Source organism: Suricata suricatta, chromosome 13 (genome assembly GCF_006229205.1).
Source record: "Suricata suricatta isolate VVHF042 chromosome 13, meerkat_22Aug2017_6uvM2_HiC, whole genome shotgun sequence".
In the NCBI taxonomy this organism is placed as follows: Eukaryota; Metazoa; Chordata; class Mammalia; order Carnivora; family Herpestidae; genus Suricata; species Suricata suricatta.
In genome coordinates, this window is record NC_043712.1 from 13448607 (window position 1) to 13468134 (window position 19528).

General features: G+C 47.6%; 1 protein-coding gene and 1 long non-coding RNA gene across 3 annotated transcripts in view; one reads left to right on the top strand and one right to left on the bottom strand.

The window, feature by feature from the left end:
- Positions 1 to 2256: 2256 nt before the first annotated feature.
- LOC115276043 (protein CutA homolog) overlaps positions 2257 to 19528 on the bottom strand; it is a 21221-nt gene continuing 3949 nt past the window's right edge. Inside the window, exons 1-6 of one of the 2 annotated variants that reach the window (XM_029919797.1) lie at positions 18283 to 18351; positions 14321 to 14469; positions 9160 to 9219; positions 6760 to 6805; positions 6475 to 6524; positions 2257 to 2613 (exon numbers count right to left, since the gene is read on the bottom strand). In XM_029919797.1, coding sequence (XP_029775657.1) covers positions 2511 to 2613; positions 6475 to 6524; positions 6760 to 6805; positions 9160 to 9219; positions 14321 to 14469; positions 18283 to 18351 — 477 coding nt within the window. In that variant the 3' untranslated portion in view covers positions 2257 to 2510. Of the gene's footprint in view, positions 2614 to 6474; positions 6525 to 6759; positions 6806 to 9159; positions 9220 to 14320; positions 14470 to 18282; positions 18352 to 19528 lie in introns of those variants that run through there. The other variant, XM_029919798.1, reaches the window with a different exon arrangement.
- Positions 4145 to 10368, top strand: LOC115276044. Its single transcript, XR_003901789.1, has 3 exons — positions 4145 to 4385; positions 9143 to 9252; positions 9937 to 10368. It is a non-coding gene; the product is annotated as an uncharacterized LOC115276044 (long non-coding RNA).

The window sequence follows — 19528 nt, forward strand, 5'->3', positions numbered from 1 at the left end:
ACGCTGTGGTACATTTTTAAGAGCCAGACCGACTTCCTGCATACATGTTCTCAGAACTACTCGCCCTTCCTTTCGAGTTGGCCACAGTAGGCTCTCTGGGCGTTTGTCCTACAAAAGGAGAGGTCCTACCTCTCCGAAAGAGGCAGAGCATCAGATCTAGAATCAGAGGTGGGTTCAGAGCCTAGCTCTGCCACTTACGTTAAGTGTCATGCTCTTTGACCTCAGGATTCATCCGCAGGCTGAGGAGAACACGGAGTTCTAGCCTGCAGAGAGCTGCATTTTGTCCTCGCCTCTCCCATTTCCTGTAGGTAACTAGGACACCGAGGCAAAGGAAGTCCGCCGAGAAAGTTTTCTGTGCACAGTCAGCACAGAAAATGACCCAATGAAGGCCAGAGACAGAAAGAAAACTTTCCTTTGGAATTAGTCCCACTTTAAGTTCAAGGGAAAAAAGCTGGATTTTGCCAATTCCATAAATTAGAAAGTAACTGGGCTACAGAGAAAGCTTTATTCAAATCGTTGAACTCTCAAATTGGGAAATATTTGCCAAACTCTGTGCAAGAGATCAAATAGATTCAGACATACTCTTGACCTCGAGCAGCTCACAATCTAGAAATAGGAGGCTGGTTGTAATGCACAAGGATTATAGGAACGCTGAGGCTGGGGAGATTCCTCCCAACCTGGAGAAGCCTGCCTTGTATCGGAGCAGCCAGATTTCCCAAGCGTTCATGGCAAAGGGCACTCTGGGTGGAGGGGACGGCCTGAACGCAGGAATAACGTCACATAGCGTACTGGAGCCATCCACTTGCCACAGTGGGCAAGGAGAGGTAGAAGGTGAAGATGGAAAAAAAATGAGTTTAGGCAAGGTTGTGAAGGGCCTTGAAAGCCAGACCAAGAGACTGGGCTCTGACCTGAAAGCAGCAGAGGCAGTCGATCTGGGGTCTCCAAAGCGTTTTCAGCAGGGTTTGCTTTACACCTGGTTTTGCTGTGTACCAGAAACATCTGTTGTAAAAAACGGACATCACCAGTATCCTTCTCTGTCCTTCTCCTAAGGCAGCGCCCCCCAAGTCCCCACTGGCTATAGAAAAAGGATCCTCTGGAGCTTTGGAAAGGCCTTAGCCTTAAGTCCCTACAAGGTCTTCACAAAAGGGCCCTGGAGGAACTGAGGTTCCAGAAGCACAGCAGGTGTCAGAACTAGAGCCTGGCAATCCCTCTCCATATGTGCTTCCCTCTGGGAAGATCCAGGATTCCACAGAGACCCGGGGACCCCCACCCAAACTGCCCACAGTCTCCCACAAGGGGTTACTTTGTGACTGATTCCGGGACGGAGCCTAGGTCAAGTCTCTCTTCTCACCCCAAAGAGGCTCTGCCTCCCCTGCCCACTTTCACCCGAGACCCGGAGGCAGGCATAGGAGAGCACCAGACATGGGTGCATGGTCTTGGCTTTACCATGCTTGACATGCCACCTCCTTGCTGCCTCAGTATAGTTCAGTTTCCTTTGGTAATCTAAAAATGGAGACTTGCTAAGACCACTGGTTTACCAGCTTCTAACAGAGAAAACTTGAAAAAACAGAAACAAAAACCACCTTACAAGGGATTTCAATACATAAAATGATAAAGGATAGTTATACTGTTGAGGTATGAGTAAGCCGGGGGGGGGGAGTCTCATACCCTTACCCCACCCAGGAAACCATACCTTCTGTCGACCCCTAGCTCAGGGGAACAAGTCTGAAAAATGCCAGGCTAGCAGTTCCCCAGGGTTCTTTCCTACTTTAGGATGCTCAGTTTCAATGTTCAAGTGACCAGGTTAGCACCATGGGCTCAGAACCTATGTCTCTAATGAGCAATGCACCAGAACCTTCTGACACCTGTCACGTTCAGGCTAGGGAGGAGTCTAGACCCACGGCCAGCCCATGAGGCTGTGTCTAAGCCCTAATACCCCCGCAGTACCACCCCCACTCACGAAGCCCATTCCCACCATTTAGGAATAACAAATACCATCTTTAGCTACAAGAAATAACCCTGCTTGTCCCTGAAATTCCACCATAAGCAATTCGTTCTCTTGGATAAAGTGCTTGCCATTTCCCTAGAAGGCGACATTCATCCCACACAGCAGATGAACAGGCCGCCAGGTCCAGTCTTCCTGCATCCTGGGCACTCACGGTAGGCCCAGCGACTACCGCAGAAATGACAAATGTCACCATCACTGCCACCTCCCCTTGGCCCCCACATAACCGCCCTCGCCCTCCCACCCCCTGGCCACCCGTAAGCATGAAGCACTCAGACACCAGTTCCACTGGGCTGCGTGGCCCAACCAACCCAGCCCCCTCCTCCAGCCTCGGAGGCCTCAGACCTCCACCTTCTCAAGTTCCTTAGCTCCTCCATGCTGATGCGGACACAGACACAGACTGCAGGGATGTGAGGAGGAGGAGGAGGCGACAGGAGGCCCCCTCCCTGGATGCAGCCACTGCAGGCCAGAGGCAGCCATGGGACCTGTAACAAGCCGACCCTGCTCAGTCCTCCCCTGTGCCCTTGTCCAGCCACTTCAAGTAGCGCACATCTCCTTGGTCCATGGGAAGACTGAAGACCTCTGGGACTTCAAAAGGATGCAGGAACCTTGGAAAGAAAGCAGAGCCCTGTGAGTGACTATGATTAGAATCAGCCTATACAGTTAAACCCAAATGACTGGCCTCCTGTGAGGCGGCCTGCAATCTACTGCGGTCCACCTGGCCAGGCCCAGAGCCCGCTGCTCCCGAACCTGTTTCTCTTCTGGCAACAAGAGATGAGGTGGGCCAGTAGGCTTTAGTCTCCCAGTCCTGAGTTCCAGTCCTGGGCCTGCCACTTACAGCTGTGTGACTGCGGACAAATCACTTGAATTTCTCCAAAAGCCCTAAAAAGAGGTTATAAAGCCAGTATGCATGTGACCGGGCTGGGGAGGAATGAGACGAAGCATATAAGGCACTTCCTGGTGCACTGCGGGGCACTGCAAGCATTCAATGACATGTTCGTCACTGTCTGTATCACTACCCCACGCTCACCACTGTGCCTTCCCAAACAACCCCCTGTATCTCTGCATCCTCCTCTCCACCAAGAAAGTTCTCTGTACATCACTTACAAACCTATCTGGCCTTCAAGGCCCAGCTCGACCACGGATCTCCCAAGGATCTTGCTTGACCATCTGAACCTACAGGAAGCTCTCCTTTGTCTCCATTCCTTTCACGTGGCCCTCAGCACACAATGTAAGTTCTCTTCACTTAGACTGAAGAGATATGAGGCCTTGGGCCTCAGTCCCCCATCTGTCAAATGGGGAGACTAATCCCCGCTTCCTGTCCAATGAAGGAGGTGCTGTCAAGTTCTCCTGAGAGAGCATGCTTAGTAAATCACAACACATGCACGCGTCCTTAAACATCTGGAGTTGGGGTGACTTTATCCACTGACCAAGGATAATGAATTTTCTTATTTCAGGGCACACATCAGTGTGTATGTTTGTTTTCTGTTATTGTTATTGTTTTGTTTTGTTTTAAGACCTTATTGGGTTTATTCAATGACTCACAAACCAGGAAGCACCCCTCTAGCAAACAGAAAAGCAGCTCCCTCGTGTATGTGTTTTTATTTGCAGACATACAGAACCCGGTGTGTGTGGGCAGGCAGTATTCGGACACACAGAATAAGACCATTTTAAGGTTAGTGGTAAGAGCCGCCACTGATAGAGCACTTTGCATGCACACTTCGTGTAAATTCATTGCAACATGCCAAACAACCCAAAGTGCTAGTACAATCCCCATTCCATAGATGGGGAAGTGAAGCACAGAAGAGGTGAGCAAGTCCCATGCCCATATTATGCTACGATGAGCGAGGAGAGAAGCTGCGATCTGACCCTGAGGTCAAGCTCTGACCACTCTCTTCACCATGAAGCTGCCCCTCACCAGTTAAGCTGTAATTTCTTGATGGTGTTTGTTCTCCCAAAGGTGCCTTATTCCCCTGCCTCTGCTAAGGTGGTAACGTGAGGGACTTCTCTACTGTGAGACTTGAGACCTGGGTATAGCCTGGCTCCCTAAGAAGTGACAGAAAAGGGTTTTATCATCCAGAGAGGAACTTGCATCCCTGGCTACACATTAGAGTCGGCGTGGGAAGTGAAGAACACCATACTTGATCCCCATCCAGATGAATTAAGTCAGAATCTGAGGTGGGGCCTACACTGGTAGTTTGAAAAATACCTCCAAGTGATTACAGCACACAGCCGGCACCAAGAATCACTCATTTTTTTTTTCTTTGAAACAGAGAGAGAATGCGCTTATTGGAGTGGGGCAGGGAGAGAAGGGGACAGAGGATCCAAAGCTATGCTGACGGCAGAGAGCTGGACGCGGGGCTGGAAACCACGAATCGGGGTAGACCATGACCCAAGCAGAAGTTGGACGCCTAACAGACTGAGCCACCCGGGGGCCCCGAGCATCACTCATCTAAGCCGGTGCTTCGCAGGCTTTACTGTGCACAGGAACCCTTGGAGATCTCGTTAACCTGCAGTGTGACTCACTAGTTGGGCGTGAGAGTGAGGAGGTGGTGCTAGCAAGCTTCTAGGCGATGCCAATTACTCCCCAAACCACACTGTGAACAACAGTCTAGACCAGCAGTTCTCAGAGTGAGGCCCACTCACCACCGGGGAATTTCAACACCCTGCCAGGTCCATGAGGCCAAAACTATTTTCAGAAATATACGAATTTTCTTTTATTTTTAATTGTTTTAATGTTTATTTATTTTTGAGAGAGAGAGAGAGAGAGACATAGAATCTGAAGCAGCCTAAGGCTCTGAGCTGTCAGCACAGAGCCCGATGTGGGGCTTGAACTCATGAACTGTGAGATCATGACCTGAGCTGAAGTTGGACGTTTAACAGACTAAGCCACCCAGGCACCCCCAAAAAATACTGATTTTCTACTAATCTTCTTAGTGTGTGAATGTGTGCACTGCTGGTGCAGAACGACGCCGGGCATGACCCCTGGCGCCCCACAGGTGGCACGGCAATGGCCCTGCACCATGTGCGCCGTCACCGGACTCTTCACCACACGCTCAGATTTCGTAGAAGTCACATTCACTTAAGAACATCCTCAACAGAGGCTCCTGAGTGTCTCAGTCCGTTAAGTGTCTGACTCCTGCTTTCAGCTCAGGTCATGACCCTGTGGTTTGCGAGCTCAAGCATCAGGCTGTCTGCTGTCAGCGTGGAGCCCGCTTTGGATCCTCTGTCCTCCCCTCTCTCTGCCCTTCCTCCGCTTGCTCTCTCTCTCAAAAATAAACATTTAAAAAAAAAGGAACATCCTCATAAAGCAGTGAAGATTGCTTTTGCTATTACATTTCAACCCTTGACTACGTGTCTCGTTAATGTCGTGTGATGAAACGGGAAGTGCACACTAAAGCACTTCTGCCAAATTCCGAAGTTCAATGTTGTCTTAAACCTGCCTCCTGTTTGAGCCACAAGCCAGACTAAGCAAACTACACTTCTGCTTCCCATGGAACACCACTTTGACTTTCAAGCCTGAGTGACCATAATGAGTCCTGTTTACAAATGCTGGTTGCTGTGGTTTGAGCATTAGGCAGACTGTTTTTTCTATTATGAACAGAGTGAGCCCATCACTTTAGTGAAGACAGCTGACAGCATTTGCTGTGGAAAAACATTCACAGTTTCAAGCAAAACTTAAAAGTCTGAGAGTTTGAGTTTACCATCATGAGCATAAAAGTGTCCCAGTTCTTACGAGGGACACTCTAAGTCACAGCAAGCCAGATTTTGCCAAAATGTAAAGTGATGCTATTTTTCTCACTTTTTTGTTTCTTGGAAAATATGGTTACTTTCCATGAAAATGCATTACTTATGTTCATGTAGAACGGTTTTACTGTTATTATTTTATTTTATTTTATTTATTTTTTTTTTTAGCTTTAAAAAAATTTTTTTTAATGTTTTATTTATTTTTGATACAGAGAGAGACAGAGCATGAGAGGGGGAGGGGCAGAGAGAGAGGGAGACACAGAATCTGAAGCAGCTCCAGGCTCTGAACTAGCTGTCTGCACAGAGCCTGACACGGGGCTCGAACCCACAAACATGAGATCTGACCTGAGCCGAAGCCAGCCGCTCAACCGACTGAGCCACCCAGGCGCCCCTACTGTTATTATTTTAAATGAACTAAAACATTTTTTAAATTTCTCAGTTTTAATTTCCAATGCAATAAACCTTAATATAACCCATATAAACAAAGCTCCTCGGGGTCCTCCATACTTTAACGTGTAAAGGGATCCAAAGACCAAAATCTTGAGAACCACTGTCTCCACTCACTCACTCTAGCCTCTCATTTTATAGATGAAGGGTCTGAGGGACAGGGACACGGCCAGGGTCATATGGAGCTTGGTGACCAGGCTCTAGGTCTCTTGCTCTTCAAGCCCATTCACTTAGTTCCCAGGAGGTCCCTGGCGGAGAAGACAGGCCAGCATTACCTGACATAATTGGACAGCATTCGGACCTTGGAAGTCTTTGTCTTTATTAGCTGTAAAAGAAAAAGAAAAACAACCCTGCTTTAGGAAGGGCCTTGACTCCAGCTGTGCAGCTGCCCATCCATCGGGCCATTCGGGAGACAGCCTTCGTCGAGGTCACCGGGCACCTGGGGCAAGGGCCTCAAGCAGTTGATTTTTGCTCCTTTTTAACTGGAACCTGGGAACAGGCCTTGGTCTCAGTCTTTACTGAGGCCCCAACTGCCCCCCACCTCCACCACCCTCACTCACCAACAGGATCTCAGTGGCTTCTTCAATTTCTCCATTCCAGAAGTACCTGGAGAAGAGAACAAATCCAAATTATGAGGCTCATAAGACAAGCCCAGGTAGATGTCAAACCTGGCCAGATTAGGTGACTTACCGAGGTGGAAGCGTAAAAATCCTTCCAAGCTCACACAAATGTCTACAACTGGCCAAGTCCCCAGAGGTCATCTAGTCCAATCATGCTAATGCATGCTTCTAGCAGCTGTCTGAACATTCCTGAATATTCTATCTCTTGAAGAAAGCTGTTGATCTACCTTACAGGCTTTCACCTGAGATGGTTTTCTTTATGGTCTCCCAGTGTCTGACCCCTAGCTGTTTTTCCTAATTTCCACATGAAGAGCCACCTCAGGACAGCCCTATGGAAACTCCAAATTGGGCATTTCCAGCTCTTTCTATGCTTATCCTATACTCATGACTTCCAGGCCCCTCCCATCCTTTGGACTGGTGCTACTTTTATTACTGACTCCATAAGTGGAGTGCCCACAAACGGGTAACTAAAAAAAACACGGGAGGCTTCAGGGAAAAAGTGAGCTTTATAACATATGGAAGGAAACAGGCCCAAGAGTTAAAAATAACAAAGTCAGTAACTATGTTCAGAAAAGAGCATAAAGATAGCATCATTTGCAGGGAAAGAAATTTGGCCTGAGAATAGCTACACTGACTCAAGGCAAGCCTAAGATGACCTAGGCCGGTGGCACTGTGGTGCAGGGATCAATTATAAAAAGGATGGACAGGGGAGCCTGGGTGGCTCAGTCGGTTGGGCGGCCAGCTTCGGCTCAGGTCATGATCTCATGGTCGTGGGTTCGAGCCCTGCGTCGGGCTCTGTGCTGACAGCTAGCTCAGAGCCTGGGAGCTTGCTTCAGATTCTGTGTCTCCCTCTCTCTGGCCCTCTCCTGCTCGCGCTGTCTCTCTCTGTCCCTCAAAAAATAAATAAAAGACATTAAAAAAAATTAAAAAAAAAAAGGATGGACATATGAAGGGAATGCAGGGCTGAAATTCTGTTCTAGTTGCCAAGCACGGGCTTTATGTGAATCACTTACATAATTTTTTTAAAAAATTCAGTGATTCAAGCCCAACCCCCAGGGAGAATGACTGAGTAGCTCCAGAATGGAGCTAAAGCACAGCTCAGAGCCCGGAGCCTGCCTTGGACTGCGCCTCCCTCTCTCTGTGCCCCTCCCCTGCTCCGCACCCTGTCTCTCTCTCAAAAATAAAGATTTTAAGAATTAAAAAAAACAAAAACACAGCCACACTTGGAGCTACAGTGAGAGATGAAGTGAGCCACTGAGGGGGGCACTGTTGGGGGTAGGGGGCTTTCATCACACGGCACTTTCCTGTTCTGACCTTCAGAGTGGATGCTATTTCTCTCCCCCTCCCCAACCAGGGGATGAACGAGATGAGAAGCAGGCTGATCAGAGATTTCAAGGCATAAGACAAATCCTGCACAACTAGTACTGGGGTGCTGAGGTATTTCAAGAAGGGAACCGGTATAACCACGATTAACTACAGCAGGGTGTTAACAAAACAAAAGGCAGACACTACAGAGAAGCACCTTGTCCCCGTACGCGAACCTCTGAGTTTTCCACAGAGTTCAAGAGCAGAAGGAATTATTTTCTTTGCTATCCCTAATAGGCTTACTCAGGGATGGAATGCCCAGGCTGACTTATTTTCTTTTTAATTTTTTTAATGTTTATTTTTGAGGGGGGGAGGGAAGGAGAGAATGAGTAGGGGAGGGACAGAGAAAGGAGACACAGAATCCAAAGCAGGCTCTAGGCTCTGAGCTGTCAGCATAGCACCCAACGTGGGGCTCGAACCCACGAGCTGTGAGATAATGACCTGAGCTGAAGTTGGACGCTGAACTGACTGTGCCACTCAGGTACCCCAGTCTGACTTCTTTGCTAATAGCAAGCTAACTAATTTAAACAAGAATGTTGGTTAAGCATCTGGCTCTTGACTTTAGCTCAGGTCACGATCTCATGGTTCAGGGGTTTCAGCCCCGAGCTAGGCTCTGTGCTGGCAGTGCAGTGCCTGCTTGGGATTCTTTCTCTCTCCTATCTCTGGCCCTCAGCCGCTCGCATGTTCTGTCTCTCTCTCCCTCAAAATAAAAAAACTTTAAAAAAAGTTTTAAACAATGATTGTGCAAACAAGTTTCATTGTTCCTAAACTATAATTTTTTTCCAATTTTGCTTTTATTGGTTGACATAAATCCACGAGTTGTTTTCCTCTGAATAGAAATTAACAACGAACTCTTCATTAATCAAATGCCTTTGAGTTGTTCTTTGACAACGAACATGAGTTCACGGCTCTCCCCACCAGCCAGGACCTGACCTAGCACTCCCGCACTCTTCCACAGGCCACAGCAGAACTCACAGTGACGATGCCGTGGGCAGGACGTTCACAGAGGCAGCCAGCTTCCTCTCCAGGATAGCCCTAAAGCAGACAGAGAGAGAGACCGTTACCGAGGTGAGTCCCCAGCATCTTAAGAAAAGGGACACGGGACTAGAGTTCCTGGGACTTACCCAGGAAACCAGAGTCTAAGCAAATAACCATTTAGAGGGCCCCTTCCCCCTTCCACAACCACCAGGCACAGAACTTCTAAAGACAGAGCTATTTATACGTCCTCCCCTGGGTGGGGAGAAAGGGAGGGAGGCAGCTTTCAGGGCAGGCCCAGTCTGCTTGGGGAAGGGGAACAGATGCACACTGGACAGAGCACAAGACCTGGATTCAGTTCCTGACCCTGCAGTGGATGGCTGTGTGACCTCAACCATGTTCTTTCTCTCATTCTGAGAAGTATTTGAGCATCTATCCAAGGTCGGCATGTTCCCCTCACTCAAGCTGCCTCTCTTGCTGCAGAGTCTAGTAACAGGACAGGTTCAGTCAGCAGTTTCCAATCCTTTCACAGCCAAGAACCCATTTTATCCTGCTTTATCACCATTTCTGCTTTTATCTCTCTGATATGTACCAGGCGGACACTGCTTCTGATCTGTAGACACCCACATGACCACATAGAATAGACCTAACTCCAAATAAAAGCAAAAATCCATCATATCTCTTTTCACCTTTCATTTTGGAAAGGTTTCTGCCACAGCCCTAAGAGCACAATCATCACCTTTGCAGACCTCTAAAAAAATATTTTTTTTCCCACAGACTAGAGGTTGGATTCCTGGTCTGACAGCCTGATTCCTGTGCAGAGCCCTGGCGAACACAATCAAATGTGCTTGTATGAGTGCAGGTGTCACGGACACGAGCACCACCAAATCATCCATGCGAAGTGGTGTTCCCGGGCCTCAAACCCTCACGCCCTCAGAACCAGGCAGTCCTTGACAGACATTTCTCAGGTCTCAGGCAGCCCCGGGGGCCTGGTCTGTACTCTGAAGTGCCTGGACCCTGCCAGGGAAACCTCACCTGAGCCCTGCTCACTTCACTGATCCCTCCTGCCCTCAGCTGCTGCCAAGAGAACTGACCTACTTGCTCTTCGTGAGTTCCAGGCTCAACATTGCTCTATTTAAGCCTCTGCATTAATGTGACAGTCCCTTGGAAAGTTCCAGAGATAAATAAATCCCTGACTGTAAGGAGAGACACATGGCACAAGTCTGTTTAAGCAACCTCTGCAGGTCTTGCTCATTCAATCGTCCCCTGAGAAATTACACTTTATTGGTCCTGACGGTGGCAAGGAAACACAGAGGGTAAATTAAACCTTAAAAAAAAATCCCATGGTCTCACGGGGCCAGAATGTGAGCTCCTCAGAGACTGTCACAGCCACCTGTCCATGCACGGGTAAAAGACTAGAAATGTGGAGGGCTATGTTATTCAGAAAGCCCCTGTGGCCAAAAACCAAAACCAGAGAGTGTGAGAGCAAGAAAGAGAACATTAACTGACTGATAAAACACACACACACCAAGACAGGCAGCAAGTCACAGGTGGGAGCTGAGGTCCTCATGCTCATCCGAGGAGAGCACAAGACAGAGATGCAGAGCGCCTCCAGAAACTGCCATTCACAGCCTAGTGAATCACAAACCACACACACGGTCTGGCTCTCACGGCATTTAAAAAAATTCTTGACTTTGTTACTAATATTTACTATCAGGATATTTCACACACAAAATAAGAGATTACCAGGGCATCTGGGTGGCTCAGTCAGTTAAGCATTCGACTTTGGCTCAGGTCATGATCTCACGGTTTTCGTAGGTTCAAGCCCTATATCTGGCTCACTGCTATCAGCACAGAGACTGCTTTGAATCCTCTGTCCCTCTCTTGCTTTGTCCCTCCCCTGCTCTGTGTGTATGCATGTGGGTGCACGCTCTCGCTTTCTTAAAAATATACATTAAGGAAAAATACAGATTATTTTGCTTCTTACCAGAAAGTGAGTCTTGTAACATTGGACATACTGTCTTCCGAGGTCATATTTAGCTAGAGCTGAGCAGTGGCTACTCCCTCGAGGTGTGACATCCCCTTCTCAGGTCAACACGGTTCCCACTGCCCTCCTTCCTCCCAATGCACAGGAAGAGTCGGGCTGCTATCCACCATCGCCTTCCCTCAGTATACCCCAGCCCACCCTGCTCACTTAGAGGCCTGCTTGTACGTATTTATTTGTGTCTGTGCCCCTGATCTGATCCACTTCCCTCTATATATAGGAGGTGAGCTCGAAGCTCAGAGAAGACTGCATAAGGCCATATGTGGAGTGGGCAGCAGAGAGGACACGAGAATCCAGGTCTTCTGTAAACATTTAGGATTTATACTCTGGCTCCAATGAGAGGTGTATCTAGTTAATTTTTCTAGCTAAGAATGTATTTGTCAATGAAGACATCTAAGAACACTGCCAGGAACCAGAACTGAACTGACCCAGACCTGAGAGGCAGCAGACTAAACTTTAAAGAACGCTAGAGAAGAAAGACCACCGACCTGCAGCTGAGAGGACCGGCCTCGGTGCCGGTTCTGTGGCTCAGGCTGGGCTTCCTGCCTGCTCATGGGGACAGACCCTCCCCATCACATGCCATCTACTCTGCTGCTACCAATCCTGGAAACTACACCTGCTGGCCTCTCTTCTATCCAAACCATCAATAAAAAATACCAAACAAAACAGGCTGAGTGCGAGCTCCACAGCCACATCCCTAAGGCTCCATTTCAGACTTCCAGTCTCAGCGGTTGGACTAAACAGATGCTCCATCCTCCCCTTTGACACCAAAGCCTAGAAGCGACAGGAAATACCCGTTGCTCAGCCAAGCCAGCACATGGTAAGAACGCGCCATGTACCAACAACTGGGGGCAAGCCCCAGAAAAGAAAGGGCAGCCCTGGGACCTGAATGGGAGTGTGCAGGGGAACTGCCACCGAACATGAGAGCAACAGCCCCAGTCTGAAGGGCACAGGAACCAAAGCAGGCAGGAGCGTGGAGGCATCCACCAAGTGGGGCAGCTGGGACACCACGACAGAAGCAGGCAGGCCCCCGACACCTCCCAGGGCCCAGGCAGTGGTAATGGAGTGTCTGTCCCTAGGCAGGAGCGGTGAGTGTGCAGATGAGCAGTGAGCAGGGCACCCCGGCCAGGTGAACATCCCCCCAGGGCGCACTCACACCGGAAACAGCGCTGCGTAAGGCCAGCTCCTTGCAGCCATTCTGCACTTCCCCACAAGAAGGACTAAAAAGATGAGGAGGGCACAATTAATCACAAAGTAACTGAGGAAGGTCAGTAACCAAGAGAGACAAAAACTCAACAAACAGAAGAATTTACACAAAAGAACCAGTTAATAGGACATTCAAAACCAAGATTTAAAAATAAGTAGAACTGTGTACACTTGAGAGTTGCTGAGAGCAAATCTTCAAAGTTTTCACCACATACACACACAGGAGAACTACGGGAGGTAACGGATGTGCTAACTAAACTTACTGGGGTAATCGTTTGGTGTTATATATTTGTGTTAAGTATCATGTGGTACACCTTAAATTTACACAATCTTGTGTATGTCCATTGTATGTCAAGATAGCCGGAAAAAATTAAACATAAATTAAGTATAATTAATATCCATAGAAAGATAAAGCAAGGGTTATTGCATCCATAAAATATGATCAGACAATTATGAAATAAGAGCAGCTGGTTAAACTATCTTTTAAGAAACCATAATTGTTTAAACAAAAAAAAAATCAATAGAAAGGCTGCATAGCAAAACAGCTGAAAAACAAGTAAGAGAGGACACTGCTCTAAAATTCTCCCAGTGTGCGGAATGAAGGATCAGAAAAATGTACAAGTTCAGTCACTGAGAGCAAATTCAACATCCACCAAACCAGGAGTTACAGGAAAAGGACACAGAAAGAATAAAGAGACAATATTTACCAAATGAATAGTCAAACATTAAGATAGAAACTCCTAATAAGAAAAAAAAAAAGAAGGTTGCCTGGATGGCTCAGTTGGTTGAGCCTCCTACTTCAGCTCAGGTCATGACCTCACGGTTGGCGAGCTGGATGGAGCCCTGCATCAGGCACTCTGTTCTCAGCAAAGAGCCTACTCCAGATCCTCTGTCTGTCTCTGCCCCTCCCCTCTCCTTCTCCCTCTCCCCCTCTCTCTCTCTCAAAAATAAATATTAAAAAAAAAAAAAAGAACTTTAGACAAGTGCTATTCTCCGAAGGTAACATTAAAAGGGAAAAATAGACATTCTAGTTGGGGGAAAGAAAATGGAATAAATTGTAGGGTTAACCTGTGACCAACAATTTGGAGGCTGTGTGTCCCCAAAGACCAGATTCAACATTTTAAAACACTGTAACTTAGTCTATCATCAGACTTCCAGAATGCTGAGCTACAAAGTAAAAAACCGAATCCATTACCCTCCAGGCCCACTAACCCTCTTCAAAGCTTTATCTATAAAAAAGAGCGCAGGGGAAATTCAGATCCAACAAACATTTAGTGAGTATGTATTACACCCAAGTTACTGGGGTAAGAGTTGTACATATTTCCTCTCATTTGATCCTCACAACAGCCCTGTGAGGTCAGTGGCATGATGCTATGTTACAACTGAGAAACCGAATGTTCTGAGAAAATAACTCACCAAGGTCACACAGTTAGCTAAGCGGCACAGCCAGCGTCCAAACCCTGAATGTCTGATTCAGTCCAGTGCTCTTTGCACCACACCGTAGCTGCTTCTAGAAATTTGTCAGATGTTTAGAACAGCCTCCTCATCCTCACTTGTCATGGGGAGCACCTCTGGCACTAAGCAGGGGAATATCTCCATGAAGAAGGAGAGTGGAGTCGAGAATTATAAGACATAAATTCTCAATGTGCAGAGTTCTCCTGTCCTCTGACCTTGACACCTTGCAAGCCACCTAACTCTCTGCGCCTCGTATCCCTTAAATGCCCCCAGGTGCCACTCAACATTTTCAGGCCCAGTAGCAGGATCTGTGGGGGGATCATTCATCTGTGTTCCTCTTATCACCCCAAGCAGATAGGTGTGTAGTGGACACACAGGGTTGTCGGAAGCAAGAGAGGGACCCTAAACGGCCACCGTGGAGCCTCTCGGGGCAGCACCCGAGCCTCTTCACCATACCTGGCAATATCTCGGGCAATCTGCTCATTGGGACAGTTGACAAAGACGACGGAGTAAGTGCCAGATAGGTGGCTGCCAGTCACAGCTGAATGGAGCTGCAGGCTCAGGGTCCTGAGCACTGGATAGGACAGGAGAGAAGCTGTCAGGATCTACATGGTGGGGAAAGAAAAACACAGGTCAGCGGTGACACGGCCAATTCCCTCTCTGCCAGCTCGGGCAAATGGAACCAAGGCTAAGCATCATTTTGTATCCCCAGTCCCCTTCCACAAAATAATTCCTGGTATCTGTATAGAGCACTGGTGCTTAAACAGAGTTTTCATGCCTAAATATTTTCACTGCATTTTGCAGGCAATAAAAAAAAGGATTAAAAAATCACGATCACATAGCTTTTCATTGGTGAAGCCAGGATTAGGAATCAAGTCTGGATGAGCAGAAATCCATTCTTACTGTACAGAGCCACTACTGGAGGTAATGCCAGTTGGCAACCACCTAACTGCCATCATCCCGTGTGGATTATTATGAATGATAACCTCTTACACCTATTGATGTGTAGGGAGTTAATTTCACCCCCATTCACTTGTTTATGTGCAGGCACTGTGGGTAGTCCAGTGGAAAAGGTAGCCTAATTCAAAGTAATGTGACCTGTGTTATTGTAACTGAGAGGGGGTGGGACCTGGAAGCTGTGCCTGAGAGAGCGGAGAAGCCTTCGCAGAGAAGGCACCATCCAAGCTGGATCTGAAGTAATGAGTAGGTTTACAAGAGGAGAGGGAGGCACTCCTAGCAGATGATAATATATACAAACTCGAGAGGTGATAGGAACAGATGAGATACCTAGTCTGCAGGTATGCAATCAGGAGGAAAATAAGACTGTCAAGACTTATAAAAATGAGGGTCAGACAGAGGAGTCTGGGGTTTATACTCATGTGACAAGGTGCTTTTGGAGGTTTTTAAGCAGGAGAGTAATAAACAGGGTCAAGCTGAGTAGAGTAACATAAGACAGAGGAGGGGCCAGAGGCTATCTATTTAAAAGGCCACTACAATGTTCTAGGAAACAGACCCTACCATCTCAAACAAAGAAGATTGCAGTGACGATGTGAGAGCAAATGACGCTCAAGATCGAATAATTCTGACTATTTTAATGATAAGCTTTAAAATAAGAGGAACTGGAAACAACTGATGAACGGTCTCCAATCCAGGGCTCTCTGCTCGGGGGATACCACAGAGCCGTGAAGAGGATGGAGGCAAGCGGGAGGGGGCACACTCAGGCAGGGCTGAACAGGGGCACGCTTCTCCCGCCTCCCAGCCCAGGACTCCGGCCTCACTCAAATACTCCTCTGTCCTCCCACTCCTTCCACATTATTGCCTCCTTCTTGGCAGGGCCTGAGCAGCGTTTTTGTGTTCTGGGCTTCAGTTTGAGTAGGCCTGTCTGGGTTGGGTTTCTCATTCCCTCCTACCACCTCCACCAACACCTCCAATTCAAAGCACCAGTCCTCTGAACTAAACCAGTGACTGTGCAAGAACGAAACAAACCAGGCTTTGCAACAAAGCTTTTACTGCATGTGTATGTTTTTTAATGACAACTCAATTAGAGTATAAGAAAAAAATTAAAGCGCTAGAGAGCAGGATTTAAATCCTATTGCCAGTACTGCTGACTGCCTGTGGCCTTCAACAAGTTACTTCCTCTCCCTTCTATAAATGTTACCTAGAAAGTGGAGATCCTGACACTTGTGCTGCCTCCTTCAGAGTTGGCATGTGTTCAAACCAGATAGGCAAACTACTTTGTAATCATAAATTCAATAAGGAAAGGAACCCTGCCCTGCTCATCACTATATCCCCCGAAGAGTTCATGGCCACAGCAGGTTAATACTTGTAAACTCGTGAATTCATATACCAGCAAAGTGTGGTTATCATTAAGACTGACTAGCCTTGTGAAGTAGACAGGGCTTTTGAGTCATCCACTGCTGGCTTTGAGCAGAGAACGGAACATACTGGAACACTGTAAGTTGTCAACTACATGACTTTCAAGTGGTTTCCAGCACAGACTGTACACAAAAAGGGCAGTGGGCTATCCCCCAACCAAGAAAGCCATTCCTGGGGAAGATCTGGGACATTTTGGCCAGCAAATATCAGCGGAAAACAGAGCTAACAGGATTAACTATAAACCCACCTAAAATGTGCTGGGAATTCTCAACGAACTCACAATCAAAACGCTAAGAGGGTAAATGGGCCCTCAGGTATTATCTAAGATAACCCTTCATTTACCAAACAAGGTAGCTGAGAACATACAGAAACTCTGGGATAGAACCAAGACTTGACTCCAAGACCCTTCCTCCCACTATGGACTCTGAACTGCGAAGACCAGGGACTGGTCCAGTGGGCTCATTCAGCTTCACATACTCCAGTAGTTCTCAACTTGAGGCAATTTTGCCTCCCCAGGGGACATCTGACAATGTCTGGAGACAATTCTGACTGGGAAGGAGATGCTACTGGCACCTAGGAGGTGGAGGCCAGGATTGCTGCTAACATCCTGTTGTTCCACTGATCACAGTGAAATATAGTTGTTCACACAGGTCTCCCCCATTGGGCACGAGCTCCTTAGTCCCATTCATTTCTACATTCCCAGCACTTTACAACCCTTGACAGGAGTACAGATTTGAGACATGCCTGTGGACCTGCCAAAAACGTATCAGAAGCATGAAAGGTCAGTTTGGAACCAAGGGCGGATAACAAAGCGGCATTCTACGAAAGTAAAATTGATGGAAAATACACACATCACAGAATTCGCTGATAACACTGTAACAGAATATCTACTATAATTTTTAAAGTCTTTATAACATTATCATACTTACCTTTTACTATACACTTTTTCCAATTTTACATTCCTTTAAAATATGAACCTTTCAGTTCATATTTCAATCTGCCCTTTTCCTTTTTTGTGCTGGAATATTTACACAGCTCTTAAGAGGTTATGATTAGGGGCGCCTGGGTGGCTCAGTTGGTTAAGCGTCCGACTTTGCCTCAGGTCATGATCTCACGGTTTGTGGGTTTGAGCCCCATGTTGGGCTCCGTGCTGACAGCTCAGAGCCTGGAGCCTGCTTCAGATTCTGTGTCTCCCTCTCTGACCCTCCCCTGCTAGCACTGTCTCTCAAAAATAAATAAATGTTTAAAAAAATGTTTTTAAAAAGAGGTTATGATTGACTTTACAATCTGTGTTAAGACAGAAGAGAAGGGGCCTCAGAGACCACCTAGTGCTTCTAACCTTGTAATCGACTTGATTTTAAGGAATCTAGTATACTCTGGAATTGAGCGCTACATTGTGTTTATATACATCTTCCTTGGGTACAAATCCAGAACTTTCTCACACATACACAAATCAAGAAATCTACAGTCCTAAAGAGTAAGAGCCACTGATTTGTGCCAGTTTTTCAGGTGGGGAATGTGGGAGCCAGGGAGGGGATGGTAAGTAGCAAGGCTTCAGCCCCTCTCCTACTGTTCTTTCCACCTCACTCAACCTCCACCACCACCAGTGGCACCCTGGAGCCACTTCCAGCCTCAACATTTTACGATATTTCAGAGATGAGAAAACAAAACTCTTCCCCAAATGCAAAAAAGTGAGATGGTAACCTCAAGAGAAAGAGGCAAAGAATCTACACTGTGACCTTTACAATGAGAACTCAGCAGCGACACCCCGTCACCCCCAGACAGCTCAGGCCATGACACACAGCCCAGGCACTTGTCCTCACAAGGTGGGGAGTGCAGGGTCCCTGGAAATCTTCAGAACCAGGCTACGATCTCCAGGACCCGCATAGTATCTCCAGGGATCTTCCCTTCTGCCTCCTACCTGCCTGGTCCCAGTTCCAAATCCCAGGGGCAGAGAACAGACATGCATGTTCTTCCCTCAGTCCCCAGGTTGGGGGTTTAGGGGTGAGGGAGTTCACAGAGCCGCAGCACGGGGCACTCACCAGAAGGCATATAAGGACACAGGGCCGCAGGTAGCCTGGCAGAGGGCACTGGGAGCCCAGCCTGTCCATGGTGTCGCTGGTAACTTAGTAGCACAGTAGCGAACTGTGGCCTTGGGCCGAGTTGCAAGCTGATGGGCGGGCACTGAGGGACTAAGGTGCCCTATCCCCTCTCTACTTGCTGCCTGTCCCCTGCTCAGCCGGGCCCTAGCCAGGCTGGCCAGAAGGAGACAGCAGAGGAGGCAGGGAACGAGGGAGTAATTATTCTCACTCAGCAGTTCCCTTCCTAGAAACAAAAAGCCCAGGCACCCTACGTGGACCTATAACCCCTACAAAAATAAAATTAATAATTTTCCCTCCCCATTGTAACAACAACAAAAAAAGGATAAAAATCCCCACATCCCACGTACAATAAAAAGATTGAAGTTTCTAAGACCTATAAAACTTTCAGAAACCACAGCACGTAAACACTGATGCCTTACACAACACCTTCCATTTTATCGGGGCCCATCCTGCGAAATAACCAGCGAAGCACGCACACACACACACACCCACAGGCACACACGCACGCACACAGCTACCTTTCTATCCCCCACAGCACCTCCTCCTCCCAGGAGCTCCCTTCTAATTCTCCCTGGCTTACATTTGTTCTCAGCCACTTTCCCTGTGAATTTCCTTTCTCCATGCAGGACAGGTGCTCCGTGCAGCTTTTTCCAGGTTGATCCCACTGTCCTGTATTTCCCTGAGGCACTTTGAACACGCTTCCGAGGCAGCATTTTATATCAACCATGGAGAGCCGCAAACAAATAAGAAAAGTAGCAAGCTCATGACTGACTGCTGCCCTTTGAGAATGCAGTGCTTGGAGTTCTCCCCATTGCCAGGGTTTGCAACTTTTAAATCCAGCTTAAAAAAAATTTCTTTTAATGTTTTTATTTATTTATTTTTTTGAGAGAGAGAGACAGTGTGAGCAGGGGAGGGTCAGAGAAAGGAGGAGACACAGAATCTGAAGACAGGCTCCCGGATCTGAGCTGTTAGCACAGAGCCTGATGCGGGGGTCGAACCCACAAACCACGAGACCATGACCTGAGCCAAAGTCGGATGCCTAAGCAACTGAGCCACCCAGGGGCCCCTAAATCCAGCTTTTTATTTTTTTTCTCATAATATTTTATTGTCAAATTGTTTTCCATACAACACCCAGTGCTCTTCCCCTTAAGTGCCCTCCACCATCACCACCACCTCTTTTCCCCCC